At 41.2% G+C, this 17,759-nt stretch overlaps 2 protein-coding genes across 3 annotated transcripts; both read left to right on the forward strand.

Annotated features, from left to right (window-relative positions):
• Nucleotides 1-631: 631 nt before the first annotated feature.
• Nucleotides 632-11,943, forward strand: LOC115369637 (tyrosine kinase receptor Cad96Ca). Of its 2 annotated transcripts, none has more exons than XM_030066283.1 (13): nt 632-715; nt 799-851; nt 969-1,089; nt 1,183-1,273; nt 3,662-3,944; nt 5,180-5,318; nt 6,298-6,396; nt 6,516-6,676; nt 7,919-8,056; nt 9,673-9,784; nt 9,988-10,087; nt 10,427-10,526; nt 11,531-11,943. In XM_030066283.1, the coding sequence occupies exons 3-13, from the start codon at nt 1,020-1,022 to the stop codon at nt 11,570-11,572; spliced, it is 1,335 nt and encodes a 444-aa protein (XP_029922143.1). In that variant the 5' UTR covers nt 632-715; nt 799-851; nt 969-1,019; the 3' UTR covers nt 11,573-11,943. The 2 variants fall into 2 exon arrangements, with proteins under 2 accessions (XP_029922143.1, XP_029922144.1); XM_030066284.1 differs by having other exon boundaries at nt 969-1,068.
• Nucleotides 11,944-13,710: 1,767 nt separating this feature from the next.
• Nucleotides 13,711-17,520, forward strand: tmem97 (transmembrane protein 97). The gene is made up of 3 exons (XM_030067233.1): nt 13,711-13,912; nt 14,037-14,181; nt 16,455-17,520. Exons 1-3 carry the CDS (start codon nt 13,796-13,798, stop codon nt 16,721-16,723), a joined length of 531 nt encoding a protein of 176 aa, XP_029923093.1. The 5' UTR covers nt 13,711-13,795; the 3' UTR covers nt 16,724-17,520.
• Nucleotides 17,521-17,759: the final 239 nt, after the last annotated feature.

The following is a 17,759-nucleotide window of genomic DNA, read 5'->3' on the forward strand; positions in this document are numbered from 1 at the left end:
ACTGGCCTAAAAGATTTACACCACCCAAAAGAAAACACTGATAAACAGCCCTTAGGTGGGTTTATCCTTCACTACAGTCCTGAAGCATTCGTCATTTGATGTATTCTGGTTTTGGTTTCTTCTGTGTCTCGTCTAATATTTTGGTTTCATTGAAGACCTTAAAATCCCAACGCAGCGAGAGGCTGACGTATCAGGATGAGGTGAGTGTGTGATCTCAGGAGATGCTGACAGCATATTGGCCTGGGTCAGTGACTTCTCAGGTGATGCAACCAACCAGCACTCCATCGAGGCTGATAGTATGAAGATCCGCGTCTAATAATGACCATAAAATCCACAGTCGGTGTCACGAGGGGCTGAAGTCGCTGCAGTGACAGCCGCTTGGGCCTCACTGAGTCTCAGCGCCGTGCAGCAAACCGCTGGATGCTACTGTCACTTCCTCTGCCTGTATTGTGGCTGCCAAGCGATGACAGCCCCGCCTCCAGCCACTCTGACAGGTTAGAGGTTCCCTTGCTGAAATATCAGTTCTTGGCTTTAATGTCACGAAGCTCCACAGAGACCAGGTGAACACGTCAAACATCTCTCGCCTGAGTTATTTGGACACTGACGCAGTCAAACCTCCCGTCCGTTTAGGTCTACCACTTTATTCTCCTCAACGTTCCTGTCTTTAATGAAGGGGAAGACGTCATGCAGCTGGGGTTCTTGTCAAAAGCCAAAGGTAAGGCTTTTTTTCCTCTTGCTTCTTTTATGATAGAGCATTTAATGCATCCTCTCACACACACTTTGTGCTTTTCTTTATAGGTTTGTGAGGGAATGAAAGTGATGTAGCTTCGTTTTTTAACATCAAGCAGCTGGTATACCAATCTTTCTGATTTCACAGTCACATTTTGATAAGAGCTCCAAAAGACAGCTGATTTACACTTAAAAATGATTCATATTTTCATGATTTCATCTCACTGATTAATTGTTAGGTGCTCCCAGTTCCAAGTGTTGTGGCTTGATGAGGTCGGTGAACAGATGACATGATGTCTAACAATTCAACCAGCACACCCTGTGGAAATGTCTCCTCAGGTGAACTTTTAACTTATGGAGGTCAGAGTTTTGGTTTGTTCGTTCACAATGAGTATGTTGTGAAACTGTCTCTGTTTGTTTTTTTTTTGAATATTGTTCTGTTCATTTGTCCAGATCAGACTCCGAGCGTCGTCTACATCCTCATTGGCGTCCTGTCTGTCACCGTGCTGGCCTTCATCGTGCTGGGGACAGTGTGGCTCTCAAAGTAAGACAGCTGCATTAACCTGATTTTTACCAGACTTGAGTCAAAACTCTCACCGTTGGGTTTGAATTAAAGCTGCGCTCGTCAGGCCGAAGGCTTTTATGAAAAACTGCAGCAGGCGTCACCGCTTAATTCACAAAGTGGAGCTGCAACAGAGAGCAGTGTTGCAAGTCATCTTGTCATTTGATCTTTGATTTGTTTGCATTTTTGAGACTTCCAGATAAAAAAAATAAAATAGATAATCTATGTGAGAAATTAATGGGGTTTTCCCGTTTCTTAGTGATAAAAGAAACATTTTTGCGCTTATTTATAACCTGGTCGTAATGAGTGTAGTATTAAAAATCAAATTGCTAATGGCTGTTGTCTTCTCCCCTTAGTGCTATTGTTGTCGTTTTGGAACAGATAGGATAAAGACATGTGTTAAATGTGTTTCCTCTCACCTTAACCTGCACCCAACCTTATCCTCAACCCTAACCAGTTGTGGAGGCACACATCAACAGACCTCAACACATGACCAGGGCCGGATCATGGTCCCGTGAGGCCCCTGGGCACCCGTCTTTTGGAGTCTTTCTTGCCTGGACTGCCATAATCCAGCTGTCTGACTCTATTGACATAAATGACAATGAGCTCATGTGGATGGGACGAGGGCTCCTTGCCGTCACCTCACTCCTTAAACACCAAGGGGCTTGGGGGCCCACACACTGCGCATGGCCTGAGGCTTTGGGGGGGCCCCTGACAGTCTGAAGCTCTGGGGCACTGATCCCACTAGCCCGGTACATAATCCAGCCTTGCACATGACCTGTGGTGGCTGTGTGTTTTAATGTGTGTCGCAATGTTAGCTTTTGGTCGGCAAAATAATGATTTGGGTTGGAGATCCATGATCCAGATCCACTTAAAAGAGAAACGTGCAGATCAAAATGTCCAAGTTTTAAACAACAGCCCAAATCACAAGCAGGGACACTTATGTGGAAACTACGGTTTGGATTGGTTTAGGTCTACTTCAGAAAAAAATAGCAGCTTATTCCAAAACATAAATAGACAGATTTAACAGGGGAAATCAAACGTGTATATTTGCATGTATATTTTCATTTTAAAGTCTGTGCAAGCTGGTTTTTAGTGCTTACTGGCTTGTTTTGGATGTTTGGTTTGGGGTTTTTTCTATTTTACATGTTAAGTTTTGAGGAAGGACCATTTCATCAGAAGTGTCACCACAAAATTACAGCCATTTCCTGCTAAAACACCCGGTTAAGGTGATCTTACGGTTAAGGTTAGGATTTGGTTAAGGTTAGGAAACTTTAGCCAGCAACCTTAGCTCACATTGGCAAACAGGCTAAAAACAAACTCTGTTTTTTTCTTGGACTCTCATTTGAACTCAGGTCTCACTGGAAAATGTTTGAGCTGTCCACCGCCACACCTTCCCCCTCACACAGACTCTGTCGCTAACTTTAAACCACGTCACGTTACTGCTCTTTCATACAATCGTGTATTTTTCACGCCTCAGTGACACGCAGCGTCACACTTTCCTCTGCTGGACCGGCGACTCTGTCACACACTTTGCCTTGACACTGGGCTGAAAACAGAAGAGTGAGACATAAACTGTCTGTGAAACATACGTGAGCACGACTCTGTCTGCTCAAATCTGGAATCGCCAACACAAAATGTTTTATCTCTTCAGTCCTTTCACTGTCTTTTGTTATCGCTCTGAAACTTTGGCCTCTGGAAGCTGCACTCTCCTGTTGATTCTTCTCACAGGAAATATTACAAACCATGACATTTTCAGAGTGTCAGATAGCTTATCAGATATAATCAGTGTTGAGGCTGAGTAAACTGTCTGTGTCAAACCCACAGTTGTGCGGGTGAGTGGATTTCGTTTAGTGCACTTTTTGTCCTTTGTTAGGTTTGGCTGTACTTGGGGTTCATCTTGTCTTGGCTGGTTCAAAGGGTGGAACTCTTTATATGTGGATTATATGTGGATTATTTGAAATATCTGTGAAGAAAATGGATGTGAGATTTCTTAGGAACTGTTGAGGCTGGGTTAGTCACCATTTCACTTCTTGAAATCGTCACAGAGGCTAGTTGGCGGTGCTGATGTCACATTACATGATTTCACTACCTGATACACACCTCCTGGCGCTGCGTGTGTGTGCACCTCAATGAGCTACAAAGTAAAAAACAACAACTTGAGATTGTTCCAGTAAAACAGGGAAAACCCCTAAGCTTGATGGCTAATGTTAGATTTGGTAGCTGAAGCTGGACAGGATCTGGCAGGAGGTTTGGATCAGGTGGTGAAATGTGTAATCTGTAAGTTTTAAAGTGAACTTTCACTTTATCTCCATTTCCACAGTGGTATTTGTTTTATGTGGCTCTAATATGTACAATATTTTTTCCCAGGTATCGCTCTTTGGTCCGAACCATCCACGAGCTGCAATCCAGCCGCTTTTTGGTCAATATTGCAACTCCGCAGCTTCCTGTCGCTGTGGCCCCGGCCCCAGTGCAAGTCCCAGTCCGGGCCCCGACCCCCACCCCGGCCCTGGTCCCAGTCCCAGTCCCGGTCCCAGTCCCGGCCTCACTGGAGGCAGCGCTGGACGAGGAGGAGATCCCTGAACGCACCCTGTTACCACAGAGCAGCACAGCCAGGACCCCGTCCAGGCGGCTCTGGAGAAGCCTGCAGCAGGTACCGCCACCACCCCGACACCTGACCTGCTGCACGCTTCTGCTGCTGTGTGTGTGGGTGTGTGTTATGACATGATGATAAATTCTCCTAAGCTGTTAGGCCACAGAAGCTCTTTTGTGTGTCTCTGCTGCTCAGTGCTTCTTGGTTAGTGCAGGGGGGTTTTTAACTTCTTGGCCTCTGAGTTGACTTTCAAGTTGACTGTGCTTTTTTTTTTTAATGCAAATTGCTCATCAGCTTTTTTTCCTCCATGTTTTTGATAGAAATCAAGTGAATTTGCTCTGATTTCAAAGGGTTAAACTGTTTTATTGGACGCTGACAGATTGTGGTGAGATTAAACCAAAAAAAAAGAAAATTATCAAACGTTCCCTCATATATTGTGTGTGTTGGAACAGTTTCAAGTGAATTCAGTTAAATTGAAATTAAACTACTGCTCATTTTGCTGAGGGCCCCCTGGAGGCCCCCCAAGGACCCCTGGAGGTCCCCGGACTCCACGTTGAAAACCCGTGGGTTAGTGAACTCTGGCAGATAAAGCGCTGTGAGCTCTTTTTCCTTTTAATTTTCCTGTTCATGTTAAGTTTGAATTTGTGTAGGTGTGATTGCAGCCCCGGCGGCTCTCGCTGCTCATGCTAATCACCCGACCCTTCTTCTGTTTATTCCAAACAAAGCGGAAACACAAAATGCATCACTTCCTGCGTGTCGGCACTTTTTTTCCCTCATGTAAGAGCTTCTTGAACGGCCGGCCCTCACACACCGGCTACAGGCTGAATCACTGTTGTGTCAGATCAGTGTGAGCAAAACATGATCCAGATGAAAACATGAGAAAGTGTTTCACTACTTTGAAGGAAGGTGTATAAATGTGAAAAAAAAAAAAAAAAATCACGCTCTGGATATTTTAAGCTGTTTGAGGCACACATGATTTCCGTTGCCATCCAGCATACACAAGAGAGGAAACCTCACTTGCAAGATAAGCTGAGGAGAGCGCTCAGTGCTGTTCATGTGGCACACACTGCAGCCTGTCGTATCAATATAGTGTGTCTCACAAATGCACACACACACACACACACACACACACAGTACAGGGTTTATCATGTCTGTTTATGTTCATCCCGGATTGTTGTGATGCACGAAAGAGCAGAAGTCTTTCTTTTCCGTGCCCTCCGCTGCTTTCCTCTGCTCTCCTCAGCTCTGTTGCTGCACAGCCACTTGTTATAAACACCCCGTACTGTTTGTCCAAGGTTCCTCGCTTCTCCAAGTCAGACCTGAATCTGCTGCAGCTGATCAAAGCGGGAAAGGAGGGTGTCTTCTACCAGGCCAGGATGACCCGAGGAACATGCAAAGGCCACAGCCTGTTCACCTGCAAGATCAGCAAGGAGGGTAAATTAGTTCTGCAAACGTTTCCCTGAGGCAGAGCCGCTCTGGAGGCAGACATGATCTGAGCGGTCGGTTTAAACCTCAGTCAGTGGAGCCAGAGAGCGACAGTTTGTCTGCAGAAGTAAACAAACTGAAGCTCAGAGAAAAAAGTATTATGGAGCCTATTGCTCTCGATTGCAGCTAAGACAGAGGCAGGCAACCATGTGCAACAGTGAGCTGAGAGTCTGCAGGTTTTCATTCCAACCAAAAACAACACCAGGTGATTTCACTGCTGCAGAGAGGAGGAACTAATCAGTGACTTTTTACTTGGAATGAAAACCTGCAGCCTCTCAGCTCACTGCAGCACGTGGTCGCCCACCCCTGAGCCAGAATATACAATCTTCTTAGCGTGAGCCGATGTGTGAGAAATGGACATATCTGCAATGATGACGACATCTAGCACAAAACCACATGGCTGTGAAAATAGCTCTGATTAGGATATTACAGTCGCCGTGGGTACGTTTGAAAGAACACAGGAAGATGAGCTACGCCCACCGGCGACTGACAGCCCACAGAGCAGTTCCTCAACCGCTCAGATGTCCCGGCCTGAAAACTGAACAGAAATGATTAATTATGAGAATTAACTGAAACAAACTATTAGAAATGAAGTGCAGGGGATGCTGACTGTGTTTCTAAGATGCTGGACACAAACCGCAGTCCATAACAAAATGAAATAAACCATCTACTCACAGCAAAGTGGAAGGACTGTCACTGATTTGCTATTATCTTTATTATTATTATTTTTAGTAGTAGTAGTAGTAGTAGTAGAAGTAGTAGTGGCATTTTCTTTTTTATTGATTTAATGAAAGAATAAACAAACAAACAAACAAAATTGTGTGCAAAAAGAAAAAACGATTAATCTTATCAAAATTAATACGATTTTAAAATCATATCCCAAAATATCCAATATCCAAAATCTTATTTGTCTCTTTTTCTCCACGAGGTGTTCGTCCTAAGCACGTGGACATGGAGGTTTCCATCATGAGGAAACTGATGCACCACAAGAACATCCTCCAGCTGCTGGACTGGAACACCTCCGTGGGTGAGACACACGTTTTAGTCTAATACGACTGGCCTGTATCCTCAAGGATCACACAGGGTCCTACATGGCTAGAGCAGCTTCATTTATTTTATGAGACCGTTTGTGTCTGGTTGCTGCAGAGCCATATGTGCTGATCATGGAGTACGTGAGCTACGGCACCCTGAGGACTTTTCTGCAGAACAACCGCAGCCGGCTGAGCCCAGACCCCGAGCTGCAGAGCCTCCTCACCATCGCCTCCTACCACATCGCCCTGGCCATGCAGTATCTGCGCTCCAAGATGGTAAGTGACACTGGAGACCGTTCAGTCTCAGCACACAAATATCAAATAAAATCAGCAATAAAAACAGTAGAAATGATAAATACAATAAAACAGCTCATCCCAAGCTCACACCAAATAGCTCATAATTTACAGATGCTTTAAAAAAAATAAATAAAATAAAAAATAGAGATGATTTTCTTTTTTATTTTAAAGCAAAATGCCTGTATTTTACATAAAAAGTACAAATCTGAGATTTTTGCCATATATTTACTGTGGTCATTTGTGAACAGTTAATAGCAATAAATTTAATAGTAAAGCAGTAAACAAACAGGCAAACCAGTTCGTCAGTGAATTAGTTTATTTATCAAAAGCTCCTCTATACATTACCAAGTAATTGTTATATATCAGAATAAAACTGGAAAATGCAGTCCAGCTTTTCTCCTTTGAGAGAAGGGATCTTACAACATTTTTTAAAATTAACTTTTGCATAAACATTTTGGTGATAAATGAGTAATATACTAATACTGTTAGATGCTAGTAACTAAATAAATAAAAGCCCTGCTACACAGAGTATTTCTGTGATTTGCTGACGGGGTTTTTCCCACTGGGTTTTGACACCTTGCATTAAAAGGTCGCTGCAGGGATTTGCCGATGTTAAAGTTACAGTCCCAGTGATGAACATGTACACTTCCCTGCCGTTTACCCACACTGATCATTAAAGGACCATCCCAGTGATTCTGAATGATGTTTACTACAATTTACCCACATTTTACATCGCAACAAACCATTTTGTAAATCATGTGGGCTTACTAAGGATTTCAGAACAGAAAATCAAATCACTAGACTTTTTAAATTTGAATTTTGGTTTTAACAGCCACCTCATAATGTTTTTTTTTTTTTTTCAGCTAAAAAAAGTCGTCACCATTCATAAACCACAGAACTGATAATTTACGGTGTGAAGCAGATTTTTTCTGGGGACTATTTCAAGTCATTAAAACACAACAGTCCTGCTGCTTTTAGGAAAACTGATGTGGACGACTTTATTACGGTGAAGGAATACAGGTGTGAAGAAAGATTCGTAGATATTGTAGTGGAATGGATGGAAACTATCACTGGAATGAGCCTTAAAACATACATTTTCTATTTTATGTTCAGTATTCTTTCTATGCACTCACACACACACACACACACACACACACACACACACACACACACAGAAACACACAGAAACCAGTTGCTCAGCTGTGTGTGGCCTCACTGCAGATCGTGCATTGTGACTTGGCTCTGAGGAACATCATGGTCAGTAAATTCCCCTGGGAGGTGAAAGTGGCCGAGTTTGGCTTGTCCAGAGACTTGAGCCGCATGACCAGCCGCCGCAGCAGCCGCTGGAGAAACCCCCAGGTCTGGCACAGCCACCACACACACACACACACATACACACACACTTCCACTACACATCCACAAATGTTACTGTCAGGTTCTTAGACATCAGTGCAGCTTCCTTGATATTAGTGTAACTACTGAAAACATTAAGAGCCGTTTTCGCTGTGCAAGTAACTGACAACCTTTTTTTTTTTTTTTTTTTTTTTTGCAGTTCCACTTTTGTAACTGCATTTTTTAAACTTGACACCATCACTATCTTAAGACCAATTCACACTGAATATTGTGCCAATAAACAAACAATACAAAAGTTTCAAATATTTGCAATGTTTTTTGTTTTTGTTTTTTTGCACCAGAAGTATTCACTCTGATTCTGATGCTGAATTTTGGTCATTCTCAGAAAAAGTTGATCTGCGTCTCTCAGGTTTCGCTGATCTCCTCCACCGATAAGACATACCAGCTGACAGTTTTCAATAGAAACTCAGCATCATGGATTCCTGTTTTGTGAGCAGCTGATTGCCATATTAGTTGTTATTTTGCTCTGCCTGTTTGCAGCTCTCATGGTTTCTGTCATGTGGTTCTCTGCTCTCAGAGAACGGGGAGATCAACAGCTCCACGGCCTCCGACGAAAAAGGCACATCTTTGCAGGGTGCTATTTTGGAGTCAGTGTGAAGCAGTTCACAGACAGACACTGTTCCTTTTAAAAATCTTGTCATCCCTGTTTTTTTTATTTTTTTGTGCTGAACACTCTGATTTGATGTGAATGCGTAAATTTCCTCTTGGTGGACATTAAAGATTCCTATTTGTCATTTTTTGACGGCCCTTTCACCCCTGAAAGTCCAAACCAAAGTTCATGTTTTTGTCACACTGTATATGTTTGATCTGGTTAGTTTTGCGCTAAAGGACTTTACATGACAAACATACATCCTGTTGTCATCACCTGCATGGGCTGCGTCTCCCTGTAGACACTGATTGGTTTTTAGACGGGTGTGCATCTGATGTCAGTGTGTCGCAGGTGGCCTTCCATCCCCATTTGAATTAATGGAGAAAAATGAAATATAATGTAATAATATTACGGCATTAAAAACTCGGCCTCCTCACCTTTCCTCTGGTCCGAATGTCCGAGCCATCCAAAAAATGTTTTGCACACTAGAAACAAGCCGAACCATGGGTCAGTTTGATCTGAAGACCACCTCTTTTCATCGGACCACGGCAAACACACCCGTCATTTTGGTTTGGATCAAAGTGAAAAGCCAGAAACTCCAGATCAAACGAGGCTGATGTGAAAAGGTGAGGGGGGGACAAGTTACCACCAGCTTCTTTGTAAGAGGAAGCAACAAGTGATTGTGGGAAATGTGGTCTTGTGTGTTTGAGAAACATAAGCACTAAAAATAACACTAGCATGAGAATGGTACACCAATCATTTCAGTTTGTTTACCGTGGTTACACCAAAGTGTCACAATGAATTTGACAATGTGTAAAACTGCTTCATGTAGCATCTTTAACACTGACGGTCTGTGCTGAGAGTGTGTTTTAATCAGCTGGGATTCCCTGAATTATTACACCAAACACACTCATGTGAAATGTGATGCCTCTGCAGTTTATTAAAATGTCTTTTTGCATTTACACCCGCACAGAGGCGTGTCCCCTTGCGCTGGTATCCCCCCGAATACTTCAAAAACAACTATTACAGCTTCAAGGGAGATGTGTGGGCGTTTGGCATCTTGCTGTGGGAGATGCAGACATTTGGTGAGTTGATGATTCAGGTAATGCAACCACACAAGTGGCTCAAAATGGCTCGATTAGTTTAGATCTAACCCTAGAACGTGTAGCCTTGGGTAAAAAAAATTTAACTAAAAGAATTTATGAAGAATTCAGTTCCAATACAAAACATCCAGAATGTGCAAAAGTGAGCTTGCTCTAACAAAAAAACTTTTTTAACTTGTTGGCAGGCACCTTACCATACCCAAACCTGGAGACATCAGAGTCAGTGGTGTACCACATCTGTGTCGGGCACAAAAACCCTAACCCTGACGGCTGCAGGCCAGAGATGTGAGTGATGTGCACGTCTGCGTTGTTTACTTTTACCATGTGTATTTCTATATTTTGCTTAAACCTGTAAAGCCTGAACCATCAAATAATTGCCACAAAATGCTGATCCTTGGCTATTATCTGATGTTTCATCAAAGGCCAACAGTGACGTGAGCCCTGCATCTGTCACACTCAGTCAGACTGATTTTCCTCCCGAGCTGTAGTTTCATATCAGATGTAAAAATCCTGTAATGTTTGGTATTGCTCTCTCTGTTTCTGGAGGAAGCACTAAACATAAACCACCATGAACTTCCCAAGTGGTTCATAACGTGGAGCCCTTGTATTTTCACACCCCTGCAGACTTCATATCATGCGGGACTGCTGGCAGGAGCCACACACTCTGAGACCCTCGTTCACAGACATCGTCCAAAGCCTGGAGAATATCATGGAGGATGATGCAGTAAGGAGCATTTTTATTTATGTGTTTATTCATTTATTTTTGTTAGTTCATGGTTGTCAGTAAGGTAATCATTACCCTTTGCATTGCCTTCTTCTCTTGGAGATACTCAAGGAATTACACTTAGTCGTCACTTTATCAGCTCCACCTGTCCAGTCTGATGCAGTTCAGGTCAACAGCTCTGTCATAAATTCTACCTTTTAGCAAAGTTTATAATGTTCAGTTTGTGTTGACATTGTGGAGAATGTGTGAATTTAATTCTCTGTTTATTATTGAGGTTGTAGTTTGCAGACGTCTTGTACTGGACTACATTATATTGAGAAGTGTTTCCAATTTCTTGCCCTCCTCATTTATATAAACTGTGGGAGACAGAATAGTAGAAACAGCTCTCAGTAAAATGCAGTCCAGTCCAACAGCAGCACAAACTATGAGCTCAGTGCCAAACACAGAAGTGAATGAACACCTCTGTTACTGTGACAACAAGAAAAGCTGTTATTTTTAAGATTGTTAGCTGGGGGGAAGTGACCAAAGTTTTCATCCCTTTAATGATAACATCATACATCTTATAGCACAATTTAATAAAGGACAGATTTATCATTTGTGAAAAAATAAGGGAGGCACTATGGGGGTTATTTTAGTATTTTTTATATATATTTTCATTTATTAGTAACTCACAATTCATAAAGAAGAATTACTCATCAGTTCCATGATTAGTAAGTGTCTCCACCTTTGGGGCGCAGTGATCACCAGCCAGTTAAACAGAGTGTCCAGTACTGGCTGTTTTGTTTTCTTTTGTCATGATTTTCTGTTGATGAAGTTTGCAAAACTGCAAAAGTGCATTTCCAGAATATTTTCCTATGGAGGAAAGAACTGTGAAACATGGTGTGTGTAAAAGCTTTCATGAACTGTCTTAAATTGAATCTCTGTTGTGTTACTTCAATCAGTGACAGAAAGCAGAAAAACAGACATTTATTATTAGTCAAAATAATTTTTTTTCTTCTTTGCAGGATTATGTGAATGTTGAAAACCCAGAGCATGATGAAAGCTGACACACAACACCATGGAAACGCCTGAAGTCACCCAACATCATGCAAATGATGTTGGGTGACACACAACTCTAAATAAGTAATTTCAAGGGATGGTTAAAACAAGTTTTGCACATTTCAAGGCAACAGCCTGAACCTATTACGTGCTAAAGTGAAAAAAACACCTTCAAACAGAGTCCCCACAGATGACTCAGATGACCTCGAACGATTTAAGACATAATTTCTGTACATAAAAATGTCTCAGAATAAGACAGTCAACATACAAGTTTGAAAAGTGACACAGCAACATTTTCTAACGCTGGTCATACGGGAGACTGACTGTCAATGATGCCAGCGGTCCACAATTATACTCACATGGTACATCTTCTAAAAAGCTAATTTAAGTGAAAACCATTGCACAAATATAGGTCACGAGCTCTCTATCATTCAATCAGAATATCACAGGTTAAGGTCTTCCTTTTCTGAGAGAGTTGCCCCAGCGATTTGTGATTTCTGTGTTAGGATGTTACATAGCTTTAAAGCAAAACTGAACTGTGATAGAATGACAGGTTGTGTATTTACCTGGGTGTTACATGAGTCCACATGATGGTGCTTGATGGTTATTATTGATTCAAACAGAGCATACAGGGGAGTCACGGAGCAACTTCACCCAAGAGATTAACTTATTACCAAAACTAACTTTCTCCGGGGTGTAAAAAGGTAATTCTTCACAAAAAATGTCACCTGGGATTAAAAATAGCAGTGTCTGTTATGGATGAAAGCTGTCTGATCAGGGGAGATGATGGATGGCTGAGTCCAGACGTGAGGCTGAGAGTTTGGACAGGAGCTGAACATCTGCATCTTTTTTAAAATCAGCAACATGTAATCTTGTTGAGAGTAATTTGACCAAATTAAAGGATTAATTGAGCATATAAACTAATTTTGGTGACAATTTGATTGACAATTTGTACATTTTAAAATAAAGGTTTCTATTAGGAAGCCATCCAGCCCTGCAGCCTGTGGCATCAGTTATACTTCATTTGTAATGTAGACTAGTTTGAGCGTAAAGTCTAATTAAGTCTGAGTGTATGAATTACTGAAGTTGTAATGGTTGCACCAAGTGAAATAGTTCTGATGTTGCCTTAAGTTATAACTTAAAACTTGCACAAGCCTCCTACCAGGTATAAAATCCTCTATCCAACAGGAATTTTCATTGCGCATCAGTTTAACAGGGGAAATGTACTGGATAAGGAACAAATCCAGCCTGTCTGCCTCACCTAATAGTGACAGGAGAGAGAGACAGGAAGGGCAGGGGGGACAGACAGGATGACAGGCAGCACAGGCCATGAGCTGAATTCAAACCCCGGCCATTGTGGTGAGGACTCAGCCTTGATACCTGGTGTGAGCTCTACCAGGTGAGCTCCAGGCCGCCTAATGCAGCCTGTTTCATGTCAGCAACACACCCTCCATTACAACATGAGTCTGCGTTGGAACTATTTCAGCTGATGAAAAAAATTAAATTTTAGCAATGCGTAAACCTGGATTTTATGCTCCAACTAGCCTACGTTAGAGGTGCGACAGGCTGTACTACCTCACTGAGGTTTCTTTTCATGCCCAGAAGGTGGTGCTGTTTCTCACAATAACGGCAATAACTTCTCGGCCATGTTTTTGAACTCCAGCACTTTTTTTTAATTGGCTTGGGAGAAGAAATGTGTAATTTTAATGAAAGCTGACTTTATGAGATATTTTATTATACAATGGAAATAAAGAAAAATATTTTATCTTTTTTTGTTGTGGTTCACCTGCTGTCTTAGAGAAACCTCCTCTGATCTATTTTTTTTTTTTTTTTTTAAATATATCTAATTTATATGCATTTCGCCATTCTTTGCATTTTTGTCATTGATAAACTCATAGTTAGGCCTATATATGATATGCTTATTGTCCTCTTTATATCAGTGAGGGCTTTTATATATTTTTTTTCTCCTATATTTTAGCGTTAAACGTTTTGTTATTTCTGACCGGAGGCACCTGAATGCGCGACAGGTCGAAGCAGAAGTTTACGCGGAGCCGTGAAGGCGGCATGAGGTGCAACAGGTTTTCCTATGTGGGATGGTGCGTTCAGAAACGCCCCATTTTTCCAAGACAAGCCAATGAGATTCAACCTGGCAACACGCGTTTCTACGACACAGTGCCGCCTGAAGCTCGGTTCCCGTTCTCCATCTGACAGCTGGACGGAATCAATCACAGATGATGGCTATCCGAGTATTAGAAATAATATTTTTCTTCTATTTTGCATCTCACATTCCCATTACATTATTTATTGACCTACAAGCCCTGCTGCCTGGACATGTGTATCCCCAATCAGTAAGTGGCGTTACAACTTCCATTGAAAACTACTAGCACATCCAAAGGCAGGGAAATTATACACAGTCACATTATGGTGTGTGGTTATAATCCCTCTCACACTTGAAACTTTCTTTTCGAACAGCTGAGAGATCTTCTAAAGTGGTACGCAGAGGAGTTCAGAGATCCCATGGTGCTGGACCCTCCAGTCTGGTTCCAGTCTTTTATTTTCTGCGAGGCTTTGTTTCAAACGCCTTTCTTCCCAGTTGCTGCCTATGCTTTCCTAAAAGGTCAGTTAACACAAAATATGAGCCGTTTAGCCAGTATCCAGGCTCCTTTCAAAAACTCATTACGTATTGCCTTGCGTATGTGCACAGGTACACACATGATCAATAAAATGACTTAATATCTTTTCTGAATAAATAAGAAACATTCTTCAATTCGGCATACTTATATCCACCCTGACTCAATAAAACCTCTTCTTTTACTTGGATACCTCAGCCGCCGATGCACTCTGTAACCAACGTTATTTTGGGAGAGGAAAATTGTGAGAATAGCAGGATTTGAAAAAATACTGGCATGAATGCGTCTCGGCATGTTTGCTAAACTGACGAGGGGTTTCTTAAGAATGTCCGAGAGGGTTTGGGTGGCATTTTCGATATATCTGTGCTTTGGCACTGTCGTTAAGCAAGATATCATAAAATGGCAGATTTTTGAACGAAGTCTGGTGAGGAAGCTGCGAAAGAGTCAGACACTGGGAAGCAGCTCACATCTGACCTCTGCTGGGCTGTGCTGGCTTTACACTACGACGTGAAGTAGAGAAGGTAAAAAGGGTTTATTGGATGAGGTTTAATATAGGATACTTTTCACCAGTATTTCGACACCTTCCTAAAATAATCGCCTAAGTCATTTTTTTCAGGTTTTTCAGGAGACACAAAAAACTTCACCAAAAATTAACTCTATGATATTTATTGATAATTTCACTCAAAAAGGTTATAAAGGTTATTGCTATTTATTTATTATGCTTCATATTTTGCTATCCACTTTGCTGCTGTAATGCTGGAAATTTCCCCACTGTGGGACTAATAAAGGAATATCTTATCTTAAAAAATATGACTACTGACATACTAAAAACAATGTCAGTCAATTATGTAACATAACAGAAACAAATGACTTAGGCAAATTTCTGAACATGCCTTTGTTGACTTAGGCAATTGTAATACGTTATATGCCAATGTTATACTAAACTTCATCACTTACCATTTGGGGATGGGCCCTGGATCATTGAAATAACTTCACTTGCAGAGAAAATTTTCTTCCTTCTTGATACTGCTGCCATCTTGAAATGCTTAAAATAGCCTAAAATAGCCTAAATAACATAAAATTGCCTAAGTCACATTTTCTTTGACTTAGGCAAAATAAAACTGCCTAAGTCACAGTTTTGACACACTCTTGATTTAGGCAGTTATGATTCAGGGGTAGAATGGCATGATCTGTTCAACTGAGGATGCTGGCGATTTTGCCAGAGGTGGCCAGCATCAAGAGGAGATGATTTAGGCAAAAAAACTCATTTTTGACAAAAAATGACATAAGCGATTATTTGAGGAATGTGTCGATTTCCTTTTAATATTTCCTTTATATATGTTTCCTCTTCTTTTACACAGAATGTAGGGCGAGGAAAAGTAATGGAGGGATATTTTGAAAGCAGACGTGTTAGTTTGGCTCACACCAGCAAACAGGATCCCTGAAAAACCAAGGAGCTCTGTGTATGGGTTGAGAAATTTTGAGGGTTTGCTGAGGTGTATTTTCTGCTGAATTATCAAAAATCAATTTGTTCTTGACAAGACACCTTCATTTGAATGTTGAAAGTCGAAAGTCAGGGTTTGTAAGGGGAATAGACCTTTTTCTCTGCACCAGGACCCTGGTTCTGCAGACATAAATGTAACAGTACCTTTTGTAATATTTTTAGCAACACCTGTGTTTACAATGCCTGCTGTGGAAAAGGTGTATTGTGCATGGATTGAGAAATTTAGAGGTGCATCATCTTGATTTTCTGCTTAATTTAAAGCAGAATAAAGGGGTTAGATCTTGAAATTAAGAGCTCATCAAGGAGTGTGTTGTTTGTTGAGGGCAATTTTTCCCAAACCAGTCCTCATGGATCGTATGTCCTGCAGATTTTTGGTCCAGCTCTACTCTTTACTCAGTTAGGCTCTACCTTACTCAATTCAGGACCACGCACCTTCAGGCATGCCCTGTTCAGGTAGATCTTTTTCAGCCAATCAGCATGAAGCCTTTAAATGGATCAGGTGTGAAAGAGTCGAGCTGAAACAAAATCCTGCAGGACAGGGGGTCCTTAAGGACTGGGTTGTGAACCACTGGTTTTAGGGAAATGTAAGGTAAAACTGGGGTCATTTTAAGGGTTTTGTGTTTCATAGTGCAGGTCTTTCTAGTGTAAGTGTCATGTTTGATGAAAGCAAGCTTCTATAGCAGGTCAATGTCACTGTGTTTGCACTGACTGTTTTTTTTTGTTTTGTTTTGTTTTTGTTTTTTAAACCATTTCCAGGTGGGTGTAAATGGATCAGGACTCCTGCAATAGTGTATTCTGCACATGTGGCCACCACGCTGGTCCCCATTCTAGCACACATCCTCTTCTATCAGTTCCCCATGACGCCCCATCCCGGCCCCCAGAGCATGAAGCAGCGCTGGACGTTGGTCTCCATATACGCGCCATACCTGCTGGTCCCTCTGCTGCTGCTCTTCACCATGCTGCTGTCCACCACGTATAATCCAAAGACTGCAAATACCTCCACTAAAACCAAGAAGAAGAACTGAGACACTACAAGACTATACCAACAATCTAGTTTACCCTTAATACAGCCAAGCAGCTCATTTTTGGATGATTTTTGTCCCTCACGTTTGTGAATGTAAAATGTTTGTGTGGTTCTCTGCATTATAAAACTGAAGCTACACTGGGCATAATTTAACCCTCTGAAACCCAGGAGCCCACAGGCAGGCTTTTTTTAAACAGGCCTTAATGGCTCTCTGAACAAAATTAAATTGATTTCTTTCCAAAATATAAAAAAAAATCAATATGGTTTTGGTCAAAGAAGATCCTATTTTATTTTTTGAAAATGTAGAGTCTAATCTGTTCAAAACCAAAAAATATATATTGAAAAATATTTCAAACCTTAACTAAAAAAAAAATTCAGAGAAAAGTGTGGTAGATTCAAAAGGTTCTTTTTAAGAGGTTTTTCTTTTTTTTTTTTAAAGAATCTGCATTTTCTAGCAAAAAAATTCCTTCATAAATAAAGTAAAATGTAAGTAAAATAATACAAAATCAATAAAATGAGTTTCAGATGGTTAAACTTGACTGCTCACACACATATGAAACACTTGCACATAATGGTATACTACTAAACACACACACACACACATTTGAAATATACCATGAAATGCTCAGCCATGTGAAGCACACACAGGCACCCTGTACCCATAAAAATATAAAACATTATGAACAAATATACTTTTATTATATGTGTATTTGAGTTTATTACTGGCTCAGTTTATCTGGGTGGCATCACATTAGAAATGGAAAGCACAAAAAGAAGGAACCAGTGGTTGCAATGTCAAACAGACTTATGAGATTTTTTAAAAATATAATAAAACTACAGTTGATTAACATGTGCTGAATTTTTTCTGTATCTAAGTGAAAAAACAGGTGACAAATGACTCATCACCTGCTGCTGACACTGGGGAAAATGCCATCTTAGCACTACTAGACCTTAGTGCTGCCTTCAATACTGTGGATCATGACATCCTTTGGATTCATCTTGAACATAGGGTCGGTATTAAACTGGTTTAAATCCTG

Source organism: Myripristis murdjan, chromosome 13 (genome assembly GCF_902150065.1).
Source record: "Myripristis murdjan chromosome 13, fMyrMur1.1, whole genome shotgun sequence".
In the NCBI taxonomy this organism is placed as follows: domain Eukaryota; kingdom Metazoa; phylum Chordata; class Actinopteri; order Holocentriformes; family Holocentridae; genus Myripristis; species Myripristis murdjan.

What these genes read in the sequence shown, in the direction of transcription:
- LOC115369637 (XM_030066283.1), top strand. Translation starts at nt 1,020, where the DNA reads ATGATGTCTAACAATTCAACCAGCACACCCTGTGGAAATGTCTCCTCA. An exon ending in AGTATCTGCGCTCCAAGATG is followed by an intron (nt 6,677 to 7,918) that starts GTAAGTGACACT and finishes GCCTCACTGCAG; the next exon opens with ATCGTGCATTGTGACTTGGC. An exon ending in GTGGGAGATGCAGACATTTG is followed by an intron (nt 9,785 to 9,987) that starts GTGAGTTGATGA and finishes ACTTGTTGGCAG; the next exon opens with GCACCTTACCATACCCAAAC.
- tmem97 (XM_030067233.1), top strand. Translation starts at nt 13,796, where the DNA reads ATGATGGCTATCCGAGTATTAGAAATAATATTTTTCTTCTATTTTGCA. An exon ending in GACATGTGTATCCCCAATCA is followed by an intron (nt 13,913 to 14,036) that starts GTAAGTGGCGTT and finishes CTTTTCGAACAG; the next exon opens with CTGAGAGATCTTCTAAAGTG. An exon ending in TGCCTATGCTTTCCTAAAAG is followed by an intron (nt 14,182 to 16,454) that starts GTCAGTTAACAC and finishes AACCATTTCCAG; the next exon opens with GTGGGTGTAAATGGATCAGG.